Genomic DNA, 14,330 nt, shown 5'->3' on the forward strand with positions numbered 1-14,330 from the left:
ACCAAGAGTAGAAAAAAGAAACTCATCAGACAGCAGTTGTGAAATGAACTGTAGAAGAAAGAGTTGTTCAAAATTGGCTTGATAGGATGCTCAAGATAAAAGGCACTGCAAGAGACATTTGGGCAAGTCAAGCTGGACCATATTTAGTGTATTTTACAAACTTTCACCTTCTTAACTTACCTGCAAACATACTGCTTTCTTCCAAGGAAGTCCCGTTGGCTGCCCCTGCTCCTGCAGAGCACATGCTCCTCACTCCTTCATTTCTGTAAGGACAGAAATCGGGCGGCAACGCTAGCATCTGAAAACCCCTGCCAACAATTCACTTCAGAAGAAAAGAGAAGAAAGTTAAGGACAGCTCTGTTGGTATTGCTCCCCTGCAGAGCAGGAAATAGCCTCACATGGAGGAGAGCAGCAGCCTTTGTCTGGCAGATGTCCTGATGCCACCCCAATGGACTCATCCGGACACCCAACGGGGTGTTGCAGGAACAGGGACCTCATCCACGCCTTTTGCACTCCTGGCAGAATGGCATCAAATGTCTACAGGCACGCCATCGGGGGAGAACAGCACAGCTCCATCTTCTGAGCTGCCTGGGGGCACCCTGAAATCTGATGGCAGGCCATGACACAGGGATGCTGTTCCCTATCCTTATATATTATAATAATAGCATAATGTATAATACATTGTATTATTATATATAATATATAATAGTATCTATTTTTTATTATATCAATTCAGTGATTTTATTTAGAGTCTACTTAGAAAACTCTTAAAATCTACCACTTGAGAGAGATGATTCCCTGATCTAATTGAAAAAGACATGGCAAGCTCCAAATATTGGAAGTTTTATTCATGCAATTTTAAAAATGCAAATATTTCTTCATTAAGTTAATCACTGAAAAAAATGAATCTATGGACCAGAGGAAGTCTCTGTTACCTAAGGTTTTTAGGTCAAGATTCCAGCTTGGCTTACGTCAGATGGAAGTTATGGACCTACCAAGAAAATGTTATGTAAGGATCTTTCTATGTGTCATATTAGAAGTCACATTAGAGTTCATAACAATGTCTTCCGTTCATGATTAGTAACCTGTTCCTGGACACTTAGATGTTACATGACAAAACAATTAATGACATTGGTTAAATTTCCAAAGAGTAATTTGGGATTTACCTGTTGATATGAGGTTGATATGAGTCACATTGCAAATTCCGACAAGAGTGCTAGAAAGCAGGTTTCCAGAAGTGAAAAGTCCAACGTCATGCCTTGACAGCAAAAAAAAGTTAAAAAAAAAAAAAAAAAACAGTCCGCTTTATGTTTCACCCATCAGGAACTGTTAGTCATCGGAGAGGGTGCTGCTTCTGAGAGCAAATGAAATCGCTTCAAAGCTGCTATTCGTGTACGGTGAATGAAGGGCCACAAAGCCTCCCATTTCCCCAGTACGTCACAGACAGCAGTTCTCCTGTATCTGAAGGGATGAGAAATGGGGAATTTTGGAAAAAAAAAAAAAAAACAAAGAAACACACCATTATGGCAGCCTGGAAATCTAGGGGATTCTTCAAGCTGTATCTACAACAGTACATAAAACACACAATGTTCCCTTGTCCAAAGGAGGTGACTGAGACCAAGAGGGGGAAAAAAAAAGGAAAAGCTTGCCCCCGTGGAAGCTTGCCAGCATGAGAAAACCCTCACGGATGGGCAGCACCTCGGTGAGATGCACAAAATGCCACCAGCTCCAGGGGGATGCTGGAGAGCACGAAATGCCCCCAGCCCCGCTGGCACGGGGACGGGCAGCGCAGGCTGCCCAGGGCCATGTCCAGAAGCCTCTCCTTGCACACTGAATACCTCAGTTCAACTGCAGGGAGCAATCCTGCCCTCCTGCTGAGTACTTCTTTTGAAGATGCAGCTCCTAGAAGCTTGTGGGAGGTGGGGTAGAAGTGTACAAGTGGCTTTTGAGTAATGTGTGCTCCTTCCTGAAACGATCTTCTTGGCAACCATGAAAGCTGTTTCCTAAAGGTTTAGAAATACACCCACGTCCCCGGACACTCTTTAGGAAAAGGTGCTTTATTCATTCATGCAAGCACTTCGTAGTACTGCAGAGTCAATGCATTTCCACAGCAGTAAGCAAGGGTGAGTCAGAGCGAAACTGCACCGTCAAGATCTCTGACACGGCGAAGGAAACGCAGGTAAACACAGCCGAGTGCCGTGCGTGCGCAGGACGGTTTCCTTTGTGGAATGGACACATCTGGCTTACGCCGTCTGTGTACCAAAAAAAACAACACAGGTTCCAAAACAGGGAGGAGGGAATTACACAAGAGTGAGAACCGCTCTGAATTGTCGGGGTGTCGAGCTGAAATGACTTCATGGAGAGCCACCGGTTGCTCAAAATAAGAGAGGTTTGGAAACAAGAACTCAGCTCCTGGGCAGGAAGGAAGGCAGGCAGCTGCCGTGGAGATGACCCCAGCCCAGGAGCCCCTTGGCCAGCACCGGCGCTGGAGCTCCCTGGGTCTCTGTGCTGCAAAATGGAGCTGCCCAACCGCCCTCTGTGAGTTGATGCTCGCCAGCAGTGCCAGCACCTCAACCAAGCACTAAGACCTGAGAGCTGAAAGCAACCCCCCAGAGCAGGGGCTAGGTTTGCAAAGTGGGTCCTGAGGCTGCTTCGTTCCCCAAATTGCACCAATCCGCACAGGTTTAATTCATTGCTTTTGCACCAGCTGTGCCCTGCACAGATGGGGCCCACCTCGAGGTGCTTGGGGAATCGCAGCCTGCCCCTTCCCTGCACCCCAGCACAGAAATTTCGATGGCCCCATGAAATTTGTGCAGCCATCCAGGTCTTGGTCGTGCAGCTCATTGACCTGAGGCAGATTGGATTTAATCCAAACTAAAATCTCGCAGTGTGGGAGCCAGGGTTGAAAGCACCGGTAGAAACGGGTTATGTTCAAAACTACTCATTTTTGCTGCTCTTTCTTCTCCTTTCTCACAGCTTCTGTTGCTGGTCGAGGGAAGAAACCGCACTGATGCATTCGAGCAGGGGAAGAAAAGCGGGGACTGACTTCATGACACATGCTGTGATTCACATAAAACTCCTGGTGTCCCTGAAGTGATTCACTACCAGAATTCACCGGGAGAATCCTCCCTCTTGTCCCTTGGAAAAGCAGCAATATTAACATCAAAGAGAAAACAAATCAGAACACAAAATCCCACGCTGGTACTGTAGTAAGAGAAGTTACCTCAAGGCCTTCAATTATTAGTAATTCATCACTTTGCCCTTACTCATGCATACTCTGACACAGAACATTCCTCTCTTTTTCTCCTAAAATAATTAAAAACATCTAAAAAAATCAAAGTATATGTCAACAAACAATACTTTGCATTTTTCCAGCATTTTTTTGCAACAAGCTCATTCGCAGATGTTTGTAAACTCACATGAAAAGAGGTTCAGTGCAGTGAGGGAGGTGAGAGTTGAAGTGATGTGTCCAAAGCAGCAACCTGGAGGTTGGCTGGGAGGGACGCACTACTCCAAACTAACAGAAAAGCTTTCAAAGGCCCCCTATGGCCGCTCTAAGTCCAAATTTATCTTCACTTTCTCTTTCTTGAGCAACAGATTTGTTATAGAAATCTCTATCGTGAGGAAGCAGGGGCCTGTGTGTATAGAAATCTGTGGAAAGAGAGTGTGAAAGAGAGGAAAACGGAAAAGACAGACGTCAGAGGAGTTATCTTCAGCACCGAAATGGTAGTTTTATCAGCTGGGACAATGAGTCTCGGTTAGCAGAGCACATCCAGTTCATGGAGCCAGCACTGGGTGGCTTGGACGAAGTTACTGCCTATTTCTAGGAAATGCAATAGGATTCAAGAACCAGAAACAAAAGTGCTCATGACCTGCTTGGACACTTGGGCACCACCTGCCAGTGTGCAAACAGCGGCTCCCATGACACAAGCCCAATTAAAATCACAAGCACAGGCCACTGCTAAGAAACACCTTAAAAAGAGATTGTTTCTCTCATTGCTGGTGGGGAAGCGGGCAGGAGAGAGTCCTAGCACCAAGCTCTGAGCTCCAGCTCCTCTCCCCTGCAAAGGACACGAGCAGCGGCGCAGCCTGAGCCGGGCTGGGCTCCCCCACCACATCCCCAACGCACAGGAGTGATCGTGTTAGTGCCCAGGTGAAATACCAGCTGGAGTTTGGAGCACGCTCCTGAGCCTGCTGGAGCCTGTACAAATTCATGTTGATGTTAGCAGACATAAGCATTAACTGAATAATAAATAAAAAAAGATTTAAGGGTGCCATGTATTTGCATCAGGGTGATAAATGAGGAGACAATGTATTTGAACAAGTTCATTAAAAGCAATGGTACTGCATTATCCATGCTGCTGGTGATCCTAAGTGGGGGCTAGACATGGAGATGTAAAAATAGAAACACTTTTTCCCCCTAACAATAGAGCATTCTTCTAAAAATAAAAAAGTGGCTGTGAGAATGCAGAAGTAACCTCACACAGCACCTTTTCTTCTTCTCATTGTATCTAAAGCTTTCCTCTTTAGCCACATTTAAATTTACAAGAAGCAAGCAATGAAAAAAAATGCAGTGTCTAAGCACAAAAGATTTGATGGGGTGTGAGGAGGGGAGGGGGGTCAAGAGAACAGGAAACCAAGTTGACGGGAAACACAAGTGACATTTGCTTTTAATGAATGACTTATAACCCTAATATTGCTCGTCAGGAAGCGGGGAGAGGAAACTGAGAGATGTTTTGAGAGTATAAATGAGGGGCTCAATCAAGGTGAAGACTGCAGATCTGCATTTTACCCTCCAGTGAAATTCAACCGAGAGCTGGACTAAGAGGAAAGGAACTCATCTTCACAGCATGCGAACCTGCTGCGTGGCGCTGCTGCTGCTCCTGGCTGCCAGCACCCAGCCTGCCAGGTGCTCACCCGCCGAGCCCGGCTGCCTCCACTTGTCTGACCTCCTGCCTGCAAAGCTCAAGGAGCTGAGGATGAAGTTTGAGGAGATTAAAGACTACTTTGTAAGTATGACACCGGTTTGTCTCTCCTTGTCTCTGTCCTTCTCTTTTTTTCTTCTCAGAGTTCAGTGATTTGGATGAGGGGACTGCAGCTTCCCCCGGGCAGAAATTATTTGGTTGTGCCTGGTGTTATGGGCTGCTGCGTGTGAGCAAGAAAAGTTGTTTCGTTGCTTGCTGAGAGACAATATGCAAGGTTTTTCTTCCTAGTTTTAGTTATAATGAACTCGAGCAATTTCATAATGAACCCTGCAGACCTCGCTGGGCAGACTTCCCCCTGAATGCTGCAGAGCAAATTATTCACTGAATTAGTAGGAAGGGACTAGACTCTTCCTCAGGGCCATGAGGTCCAGCCCTTCTGAAACCAATACTAGATGAAAAGGGAAATCTTTTGCTACCGACTTTGAAAGAGCCACAGAAGCATGACCAAAGGACTGGAGCACCCTACAGCAAGGAGCGCCTGGTCGGGTGCCTGTGAAAGGTCACTGCACCGCAGGGACGGGGGCTGCAGGGAGGAGGGGTGCAGAGCCAGCAGCACGAGGCACTCAGAGCATCCATCTGCCTCTGCACAGTGCTGACAGGGGTGGTTGCTCACACCCAGGTTACTATTTTAGTTAGTGTCAGTACGATTTAGCAATAAAACAAGATAACCCTCCAGATTCAAACCCAGACTAATGCCATGGTTTGTATCAAATGAACACTGCCAGTGGGATTTAAGACTTCAAGCTGGCTGTAAACCTTTCAGTTAATGTTAGGAGTGAATATTCACCTCTCAGAAAAGCTTCCGAGTGCCACAGGGCAATGTTTCAGGCACTGTCAGCCCACTGCCTGCACCGCCCCAGCCCCCCGGAACTGAAGGCACAGCAGCAGCACCACGAGGCGAAGCCCCCTTGAGGTGCCCGGTGCCCCGCTGGGTGGGGACCCTCAGGACTTCAGCAGCAGGCTGGAACCATCCTGCCTCCGGGAGCACACGAGCAGCCAGGCTGCGTGGAGACCTCTCTTGAAGCGGCTGCCGTAGCTTTGACACCTATCTGGGAAGCGGGGTGGTGTGGTTTGCAGGCAGCGCTCTTATGTAAACACCGCCTGCAGCTGAAGCGGGCGTGCAGGGCTCCAAGCGCAGGCAGAAGGCTCACGCTAACGAAAAAATCAAAATGACGTTTGAGATTTCGTGAGCTTGCTGCCACGGCCCCACCAAAAAAAAAAAAACAGGGATTCCTGTACTTTGCATTACTGAGCTAGAAACCAAAGGGTGCTCTGTGCTTGCTCCACTGAGACCATAAATGCAAACAAGCAAAACAATCCTTTGGTGTGGCACAGTGGGAAGTGGTACTGCCTGCCTAGGTAAAGCTCATCTTTCCTTTGTATTCTCCTACAGCAATCCAAAGATGATGAACTTAGCATCCAGCTGCTCAGCTCCGAACTGCTGGATGAATTTAAGGTAAGAATCATAATTCTCACCTAAACCCACTACCCTCCACCCTTCAGCCCGTTTTTTGTAAGAAAGGAAGCCGATCCTAGCTGGGGGCATTCCCTGGTGTCCCCCAGGGATGGCTCTGCAGCTGGCTGTGGCAGGGCTGGCATGCGGCCATCCCCGTGTTGTGAGGGCTCTGGCCACCGTAAGGGTACCAGTGCGTGCTGCCACCAACACAGCCACTTCCTCTCGCCCCAGGGGAGCTTCGGCTGCCAGTCGGTGTCAGAGATGATGCGGTTCTACATGGAGGAGGTCCTGCCTGGCGCCATCAAGAACAGCGAGCACCAGAAGCAGAGCGTGGGCGACCTGGGCAACCTGCTGCTGAGCCTGAGGGCGATGATGAGGCGCTGTGTGAGTGGGCTTAGCACCGCGGCACGGGGCGCAATCGGGCACTCACGGGAGCAGCGCTGGTCCCAGACCAGCAGCAAGGCGGGGAGCAGGAGCTGGATGTCCCCAAGGGCAGGAAAATAGGGGCAGGAGCCAGGTGGGGATGCCTGGGAAGGGGACAGGGTCTGGTGCTGCACAGCACAGACCCCACGAGGATGCTCTCCATTAGACAACCAATACAACAGCAAAGATGCTCAGAAGCACCGTTTATTTGCAGCCTGACAAAACCTGGGTGAAGAAACAGCGGGTGGGGGGCTGGGGGGCTGCCCCTTACCTGGCTGCCGTCTCGGTGACGATGCCTCTCGCTCCCTCGGCCATGACCCCATCCCCAGACGCAGGCTGAGTCAGACGGGACCAACCCTGCCCTCGCCGAGCCCGGGAGCCGGAGGGAGGGAGAGCACGGGGCTGACACCGGGGTCCCGGCGGGCTCTGATCTCAGCGCACGGCGTGAGGCAGCCCCGGTGCCCGCTGCGGGTGCCCAGAGGAAAAGCTCAGGCATGCACGGGGAAGGTGGAGACCCGCGGCGGCAGTGACGAGGGACCCGCAGCAGGAAGGAAAACTGCTGAGTTAAAGCCGTGGTCTCTTTCCCTTTGCAGCAGAGGTTCCTCACGTGCGAGAAGAAGAGCAAAACCATAAAGCAGATTAAGGAGACGTTTGAAAAGGTGGGTGCCTTGCTCGGGTGGGTCAGTGGGTTTTAATGCTGTCCTCACACATCAGGGCAGGTGTCAGGAGCTGAACAGGCAGAAGCCTTTGATTATGTGAATGCTTAATACGGAGAAATCCAGTGAGCGAGGCTCAGAGGAGCAGCTGCTGTTTCCGTGAGTGGGTGGGGAGAGAGAAACTGGAGCTTTCGGTGGAAAGAGAACATTTCTAGGGATTCTGCATCGCATACGCACTCGAACTGCAGCGCAGCAGCGCAGTATCAGTGAATTAAAAATCACCAACTGACTTTCACCTGCAGATGAACGAGAACGGAATCTACAAGGCGATGGGGGAGTTTGACATTTTCATCAACTACATTGAAGAATACTTGCTGATGAAGAGGAGGAAGTGAAAGCGCCCGCGGGGCAGCTGTCACACAAAGTCCTGCTACTTCTTCAGAAATCACATTGGGCTGAAAGACTAAGTTATGCTAGGGCTCAGGGCAAGAGTTACAGGTCAATAGCAACTTAAAGTTTAGTATTGTATTTAAAAGTTATTTTTTTAACAATTGAATTTAATATTTATTATCTCTAATACCTCAGTGTTTATGTTTACACATTTTTATTTTGAGAAAAGTATGATGACCTTGTAAACTACTATTTATTGTTCAATATTTTATACTGTTTATGATAGTGCTATTTTATTCATAGCTTCAAAACACCCAAAGCAGCATTCTTCTGCTGAGCAGGTAAATGAGCTGAGTTTATCCTGAGTGCAATTGCTCTGAGCATGGTCGTTTGGTCAAGAGCTCTTCCAGCTCTGAGTTGAGCAAAGTTTAATTGCAAACACCCCGTGAGCACTCTGCTCCTATTCTTGCCAGCTATTTATTTATGCAATCAAATGTTTCCGTGCATAACCATGTCACTAGCTCTGGTTCTCCAGTTGGAATTAGGCACTGAAATATTCCAAATTATAGCATGGCCTTGCACTGAGAAAAATAATCATAAAAGTAACCAAGGGCAGGGTTTTTTTTTCCTCCTTTACAAGGAAAGTCCTGCACTCCAGCAAATGCTATGTGATCATGCCTCAGCAATAGCTCGGTTAAAACCCACCTCTTGACTTCAGCCTATAGATTAGTCCAGGTTAAAGAAAAGTAGTGATAGGAATTAAGCTTTTGGTTCTAATAGAACTTGACTTAAATGTTGCTGTCAACTGGCTTCCAGAGTCGCTGGGTCAGACACTCTGCACTTTTAAGAATTAACCTTAGTATTTTCCAGTCTTTGATTGGGTTTTACCTACTGTTTGTTTTTTCTTTTTAGAAGCTAGAGGGTATTTAATTAACCACCATTTTAAGGTGGCTTGGGTAATTTGCATTCAAATTCATAAAGCTGCACGCAGCGCTGGCAATATTCAGGTTTGCTTCTAACTGGCTGCACAAGGAGCTGCAGCAGACGGGGGCTGGGAAAGAGGCTGCAGTGGGGCTCCACTGCCCCCCGAGAGCCTCTTGTTTTAGGGGTCCTCACCCGCCTCGCCCCCAGTCTCCTGCACGCCCCACGTGCACTGCAGGACACAGAGCCAGAGGGAAATCCGATAACCCCGAGGCATTTGCTTCTAATATTTAGAAGTATCAGGGCACCAGTATGATGAACCACTGTCAGTTTGCTGTTTGCTTTCCTGTCATTTGTAAGTTACCACTGACTAGTCTATTTATATGCAATTTACTCTTTTTTGACACGTGGGGACAGAAGGGCATTCCTGTGGGCAGCATGCCCAGCACCGCAGCAGGACCTGCCCCGCAGCAGGGGTGCTGCTCGACACAGTGCCATTGGCTCGAGGGCAGTGCTGGAGGCAGATGCCGCAAAAATCCACACCACCTTCCTACGGGTGCTCAGGCCAGCTCCTTGCTGCTTCTCCACCGGGCTTTTGCCTTCAGGGTGGCAGGGAGCTGAGCACAGCCCCGGCACTGCAGCGCACACCAGCAGAGCCTCGGTGTAAAACTGCTGTTACTGCATCAACTGCTCCACGTGGATCTGTATGAAAAGAAACCTTTTATTTTTGCTAATAAAGACCTCATGATGAACAAAGCCTCTCTTCTGTTCTTCCAAGCTGCTAACACGCTGTAGACCAGCAGCAGTGTCCAGATGCCGTGCCCAGCGGGGCACGGCCCCGGGGCAGGCAGGACCACCAAGCAGGCGATGCATGCATCGATGGGCAGGGAAGCAAGGCGACCCGTGGGCCTCACATTTAAATGCAAATCTCCGAGGAGGCAGAAATACTCCCTAGAACAAACTACCTGCCAGCGATTTCCTAGCCTCTGAGTTACACTGGAGAAACGCTGGCCCCAGCGTGGGTCCCTTCAGCCTCTAACTCTCACAAGCATTTCAGCAATTGCCCTTTTCAGAGCAGCTTTTACAGTTAAATAACAGTTTATGTGCCAAATGTCATTGCTAATCTCCAGGACTAACGTCCCTGCCCCTCCCTCCCCTGACTGACAGCACACAGCACTGCTGCCTATGGAGCTGCTTTTAACTTGGCATTTGTTCTCCATCAGGATGAGGCCTTGATCCTGGATCAGACAGGAGACGCCAGCTCCATTCTTGACTAACATTAGTTACCGACAGACCTGCTTGCTTTTCCTCCGCTTTTGGACCGCATCTCCATGCACATCCACGTGCGTACACCGGCAGAGGACCTGACCAAGGAGGGGAAGGTGTGTGCACACGAAGCCACAGCTCCGTCACCACCAAACCCGGGCACAGCCATTTCCAGAGCCCAGCTCTCGCCGACACCAGGGGCTGCTGCTGGCGGGCACCCACCCGGCGCCTTTCGGTTTCAGTTTCGAGCCTCTTCTGTTTTCACTGCTTGTACATCTTTGCTTGCCAGCCAGAACACTGAGTGCTTGCTGGCAGCTGGGGTTTCTTTCCTCACTGCATTAGAAACAAGAATATTTAACAGGACAATTTTGAAGCCAGTTTCTGCCTACACTTCACTCCAGTGTCGGTCAGTGTGACTGCTGTGTTTGCCCAGGAGATTCCTTGCATTCTTGGCAACAGCTGCCCAGTGCCTCAAAGCTTCATCCAAGGCAAGCCAGGTGCATGTGCTCCCTGCCCCGTCCCGCATACATTTTCACCCCTTTGACACAACTTTTATTCCAGCACCCAAGGCACCAGCTCGGGGCAGGAGCCCGAGGGCCCTCGTGAGTGAGATGGGTGCTCAGCACCCTGCCCCAGGGAAAAGGCAGCGTCAGCTCGGCGGCGGTGAGTTTTTCAGTAAAGCGCAGTCACTCTGGTTAGAGTAACCACAGGAAGGAAGCAGATGGGATGCCTCTTGCTGTATGGAGAACAAAGGTTTCCAGTTACCTGGCGCTACTGGAGCCGCTTGGTACGGAAGGTGGCTGAGACAGAGAGGTGAGCACTCTGCAAGGGACGCTGCTCAGGGCCACCAGTGCGGAGGTGCAGTCCTGCTCCTCCCAAAGTGGGTGAGGAAGCGGGGGGCAAAAAGGTGCCATAGGGCTCCCAGCCCCGGGCATGGGTTGACGCAAGGGAGAGAGAAACAAGTGGCAGGGCACCGAGCACCAGATCTCCATACACGCTGCGTGTGAATGAGTCTGTGCCATTTGTCACCAAAACGCGGGGAGGTTTGCATCATGGCATGGACCCGGTAGGCAAAAGCACGCAAACACACCTATGACTAAATGTATGCCTCATCTCCAAGAAGTTTTAGGAAGGGTGTTCTGGAAAACCCAGCAGAAGTTGCCTGGGCAACCAAAGCCAGCAACTGTCATGGAGCAATAACGGCCAGTGAAGGAGCGATCACCGTGACTCATTTCTGGCCGTGTCCTCGGGCAGCCCTCTGCAGGGTCAGCTCGGGCCACAATTGTCCCTCCCTCCTGGGACACATGAACTTAAAAATAAATAAACAAAAACTGGAGGGGAAAAAAAAAAAAAAAAGAAACCCCCAGGTTTTCAAAGGGCAGCCTGCAGTGAGATACATGAGGCACCGCTCCAAGTCATCCCCTGTGGCTCACAACTCAGACCAGCACCACCCGGGCTGCGTCCTGGCCTGGCGTTTGCTGTGTGCATCAGGTGCTGCGGCCACCCTGCAGAGACACCGTGGGCCCCAGTGTCAACCAACACACACCAAAACCATCAGTGTTTAGGGGGGAAAAAAAAAATGTCTTTTACCACAGCAGAGGGGTGGCATCACAGGGTGAGCTCCATGCACAGTTGGAGCTGGCGTGAGACGAGCGGAGCAGCGAGCCCCAGGGCACTGCGCTGGGGACAGGTGAGCCCAGGATGAGGCCCTGGTGCTGCGGCCTCTCTGCAAACCCAAACAGGACAGCGCTCCCTGCACACCATTTTCCATTTTGCACAAAAAAAAAGCAAACTCAGACTATGAAAGCGATGTCCCCCAGCAGGCCAAATCCAGGCTCTGCTGACAGCTCAGAGCGTGGATCTCCCTGCCCACAGCCCTGTTCAGCTGAATTAACCCTCACGAGCGTGTCCCTCCCTGCATCCCTGTTCCACCTGTTGCTTCTTAATCTCTGGTATTTAAAACCCAGCCCTGGGACGGGGGCAGGGAGTGGCCCCGTAGGGCTGTGCTGGGCTCAGCAAAAATGCTGCTCGTGCACCCCGAAAGCTGCTGCGCCAGAGGCCAGCGGCAGCGGCACGTTATCCCACACCACGTAGTGCTGAGGTAGTTCCTGCCAATCTCAGTGTCAGTCTGGGTGTTACAGTAACAGCGCAGGACTCTCACAGATCTCAGAGATGGTGGTTTTCTGTTTGTTTTTTTTAATCCCACAGAAGCAAATGATTTCCTTGCTGGGTATCTCCTTTCTGATAGCTTACCCTGCTGCCTGAGCAGCCTCCTGACACGTAGCCCTGCTACCTGGGAGCCTGAGTCAGCCACGTGCCGACTGCTCACCTAAAGGAGCCCAAGCTGTTCACCAGGCCCAGCACCACACCTCCTGGCTGGCAACAGGGGGCCGCAGAGATTTCAGTCTGGTGTGGGTTGCACACAGTTAAACCACTTCTAGGGTTAAATATATATATATATATACATATATATATACATATGAAAAAACTCTGGAGGAAAAGAACTGGAGATTTGGTCTACAGCCAGGGGAGGTTTACCAGACCTTCAGCTCCCGAAACATGAAGCAAGCCAGGGGTCAGGATCTGGCCAGAACATGAACCCAGCAGGAGCACTGCGGCTGATCCAGCCTGCCGTAACGCAGCACAAAAACCCACGCCTGGCTCCCACCATGACCCATCCTCCAGAGGCACCAGTGAGGTTTCCCTCAAGGGGTAAAGCCAAAAACAAGCTCCCAGTATTTTATTTTCCTCTTTAAAAAGTTCAGCCGGCAGTTGCTCAGCAGAAGCCCAGCCCCTGCTCCGAGCCGCCTGCTCCCTGCAGCCCCACGAGCCCAAGGCACGCACTGTGGCACAGGACTGGGACAGGAACAGCGCAGTGGGGCCGCAGAAGTCCAGGCTTGCACAACCGTGCCATCACGCAGGCAGGGATTTTCATGGTGAAACCAGCTGAGCTGCAACAGATGAGTCATTGCCAGCGGGCACGGGAGCTGGCTCGCCAGCCCAGCACCGGCAGCTCTCCTCTCTCTGCAAGGTGCCGCGGTGGAGGCAGTCACTCTGTCCTTCCACGGCTTTCATCAGAGAGATGTCCAGATCTGGGGAGAACGCAGAGCCCAGACAGAAAACAGACAGAGCACACATGCGGGGTGTGCACAGACAAGTCAGTGGTTTCAATAGCACTTCAGTCACGTCACTGCAAATCATGCACGAGCACACGCACACATGGATAAAGCTCCTAAGGACTTCAAAAGTGCCCGAGCATTAGCTATTCATGGCTATAAATTTCACTTGAAATAAGGAACGTGCCAAGTGGCAACTCATCAGAGCATCTGCCTCCTGAAGGAGTAGTTCCTTCTGTTTTTTCTTTTTTCTCTTCAGAAACTTTCCTCTTGGTGGTATGATGGCGCTGAAGCCCTAAATGGACAAAACCAAAAGAAACAAGCACTGCTTTTTACAATTTTTAAATTGCAGAAGCTTTCAGAACTTTCCTGATTTCTGCTGTGGTTACAGTTAACGCTTGTTATTTAACTTTTTTTTAACAGGTTGGGCCACTAATGCCTCTCTGCGCCCTAGATTTCAGCACCACGTGACCCTGAAAATGGGGCTTTTGTCATGAAAGAGGTCAGGAGCAGTGAGAGCGCTGAGCAGCGCGCCCCAGTGCAGCACACACAGCACCGGAGCGGCGCAGGAGGAAGCGGGCACGGGGCTCACGGGCTGGCACTTTCCTATTTGTGCTGTGGTGGCAAGAGCCTGGCTCACCCGCAGTGCGGGTTACTAAAGCCAGCAGCAGAACAGCACCACGCTGTTAGTGCTCAGGGCCTAGTTTCTGGGAAGGGCTCGTCCTCGTCCAGGGTGCCAGCATCCTGCGGAGTCACCGGTGCACGTGCACGAGACCTGAGCATCCTTTTTGAGACGGGGCAAAACCTACGCGCAGGCGCCAATCCCACCCCGCTCTGTGGGGTTCCACTTTCAGTATTTCGACGAGTGAAATCTAAGCTCAACGCCTATTCATTTGTGCTCCGGCGTTACCCGTAAGATGGAGGAGCAGTGGCTCCGGCTGTCTCATAGCAAGAGGCTTGTACGGGCGGTGGTGCTGCACCCTGCGGCATGGGGTCTGACGCACGGGGCCAGGAGGCAGCACGGGGCTGTCCCCACAGCAGCCCTGCCCGTTCTCGGGATTACAAGCTGCCTTTTCACTCTCGGTCTCAGTGGGGTGACGAGCAGGGCTCTTGCAGG

The 14,330-nt window shown here is 50.7% G+C and overlaps 1 protein-coding gene across 1 annotated transcript; it reads left to right on the forward strand.

Moving 5' to 3' along the window:
- Positions 1 to 4,850: 4,850 nt before the first annotated feature.
- On the forward strand, positions 4,851 to 7,915 carry IL10 (interleukin 10). The gene is made up of 5 exons (XM_035561497.1): positions 4,851 to 5,009; positions 6,379 to 6,441; positions 6,673 to 6,825; positions 7,458 to 7,523; positions 7,823 to 7,915. The coding sequence occupies exons 1-5, from the start codon at positions 4,851 to 4,853 to the stop codon at positions 7,913 to 7,915; spliced, it is 534 nt and encodes a 177-aa protein (XP_035417390.1).
- Positions 7,916 to 14,330: the final 6,415 nt, after the last annotated feature.

Source organism: Cygnus atratus, chromosome 24 (genome assembly GCF_013377495.2).
Source record: "Cygnus atratus isolate AKBS03 ecotype Queensland, Australia chromosome 24, CAtr_DNAZoo_HiC_assembly, whole genome shotgun sequence".
Classification (NCBI taxonomy): Eukaryota; Metazoa; Chordata; class Aves; order Anseriformes; family Anatidae; genus Cygnus; species Cygnus atratus.

Coding starts and splice junctions, on each gene's coding strand:
- IL10 (XM_035561497.1), top strand. CDS start 4,851: ATGCGAACCTGCTGCGTGGCGCTGCTGCTGCTCCTGGCTGCCAGCACC. Junction 6,442..6,672: donor AACTGCTGGATGAATTTAAG/GTAAGAATCATA, acceptor CTCTCGCCCCAG/GGGAGCTTCGGCTGCCAGTC. Junction 7,524..7,822: donor TTAAGGAGACGTTTGAAAAG/GTGGGTGCCTTG, acceptor TTTCACCTGCAG/ATGAACGAGAACGGAATCTA.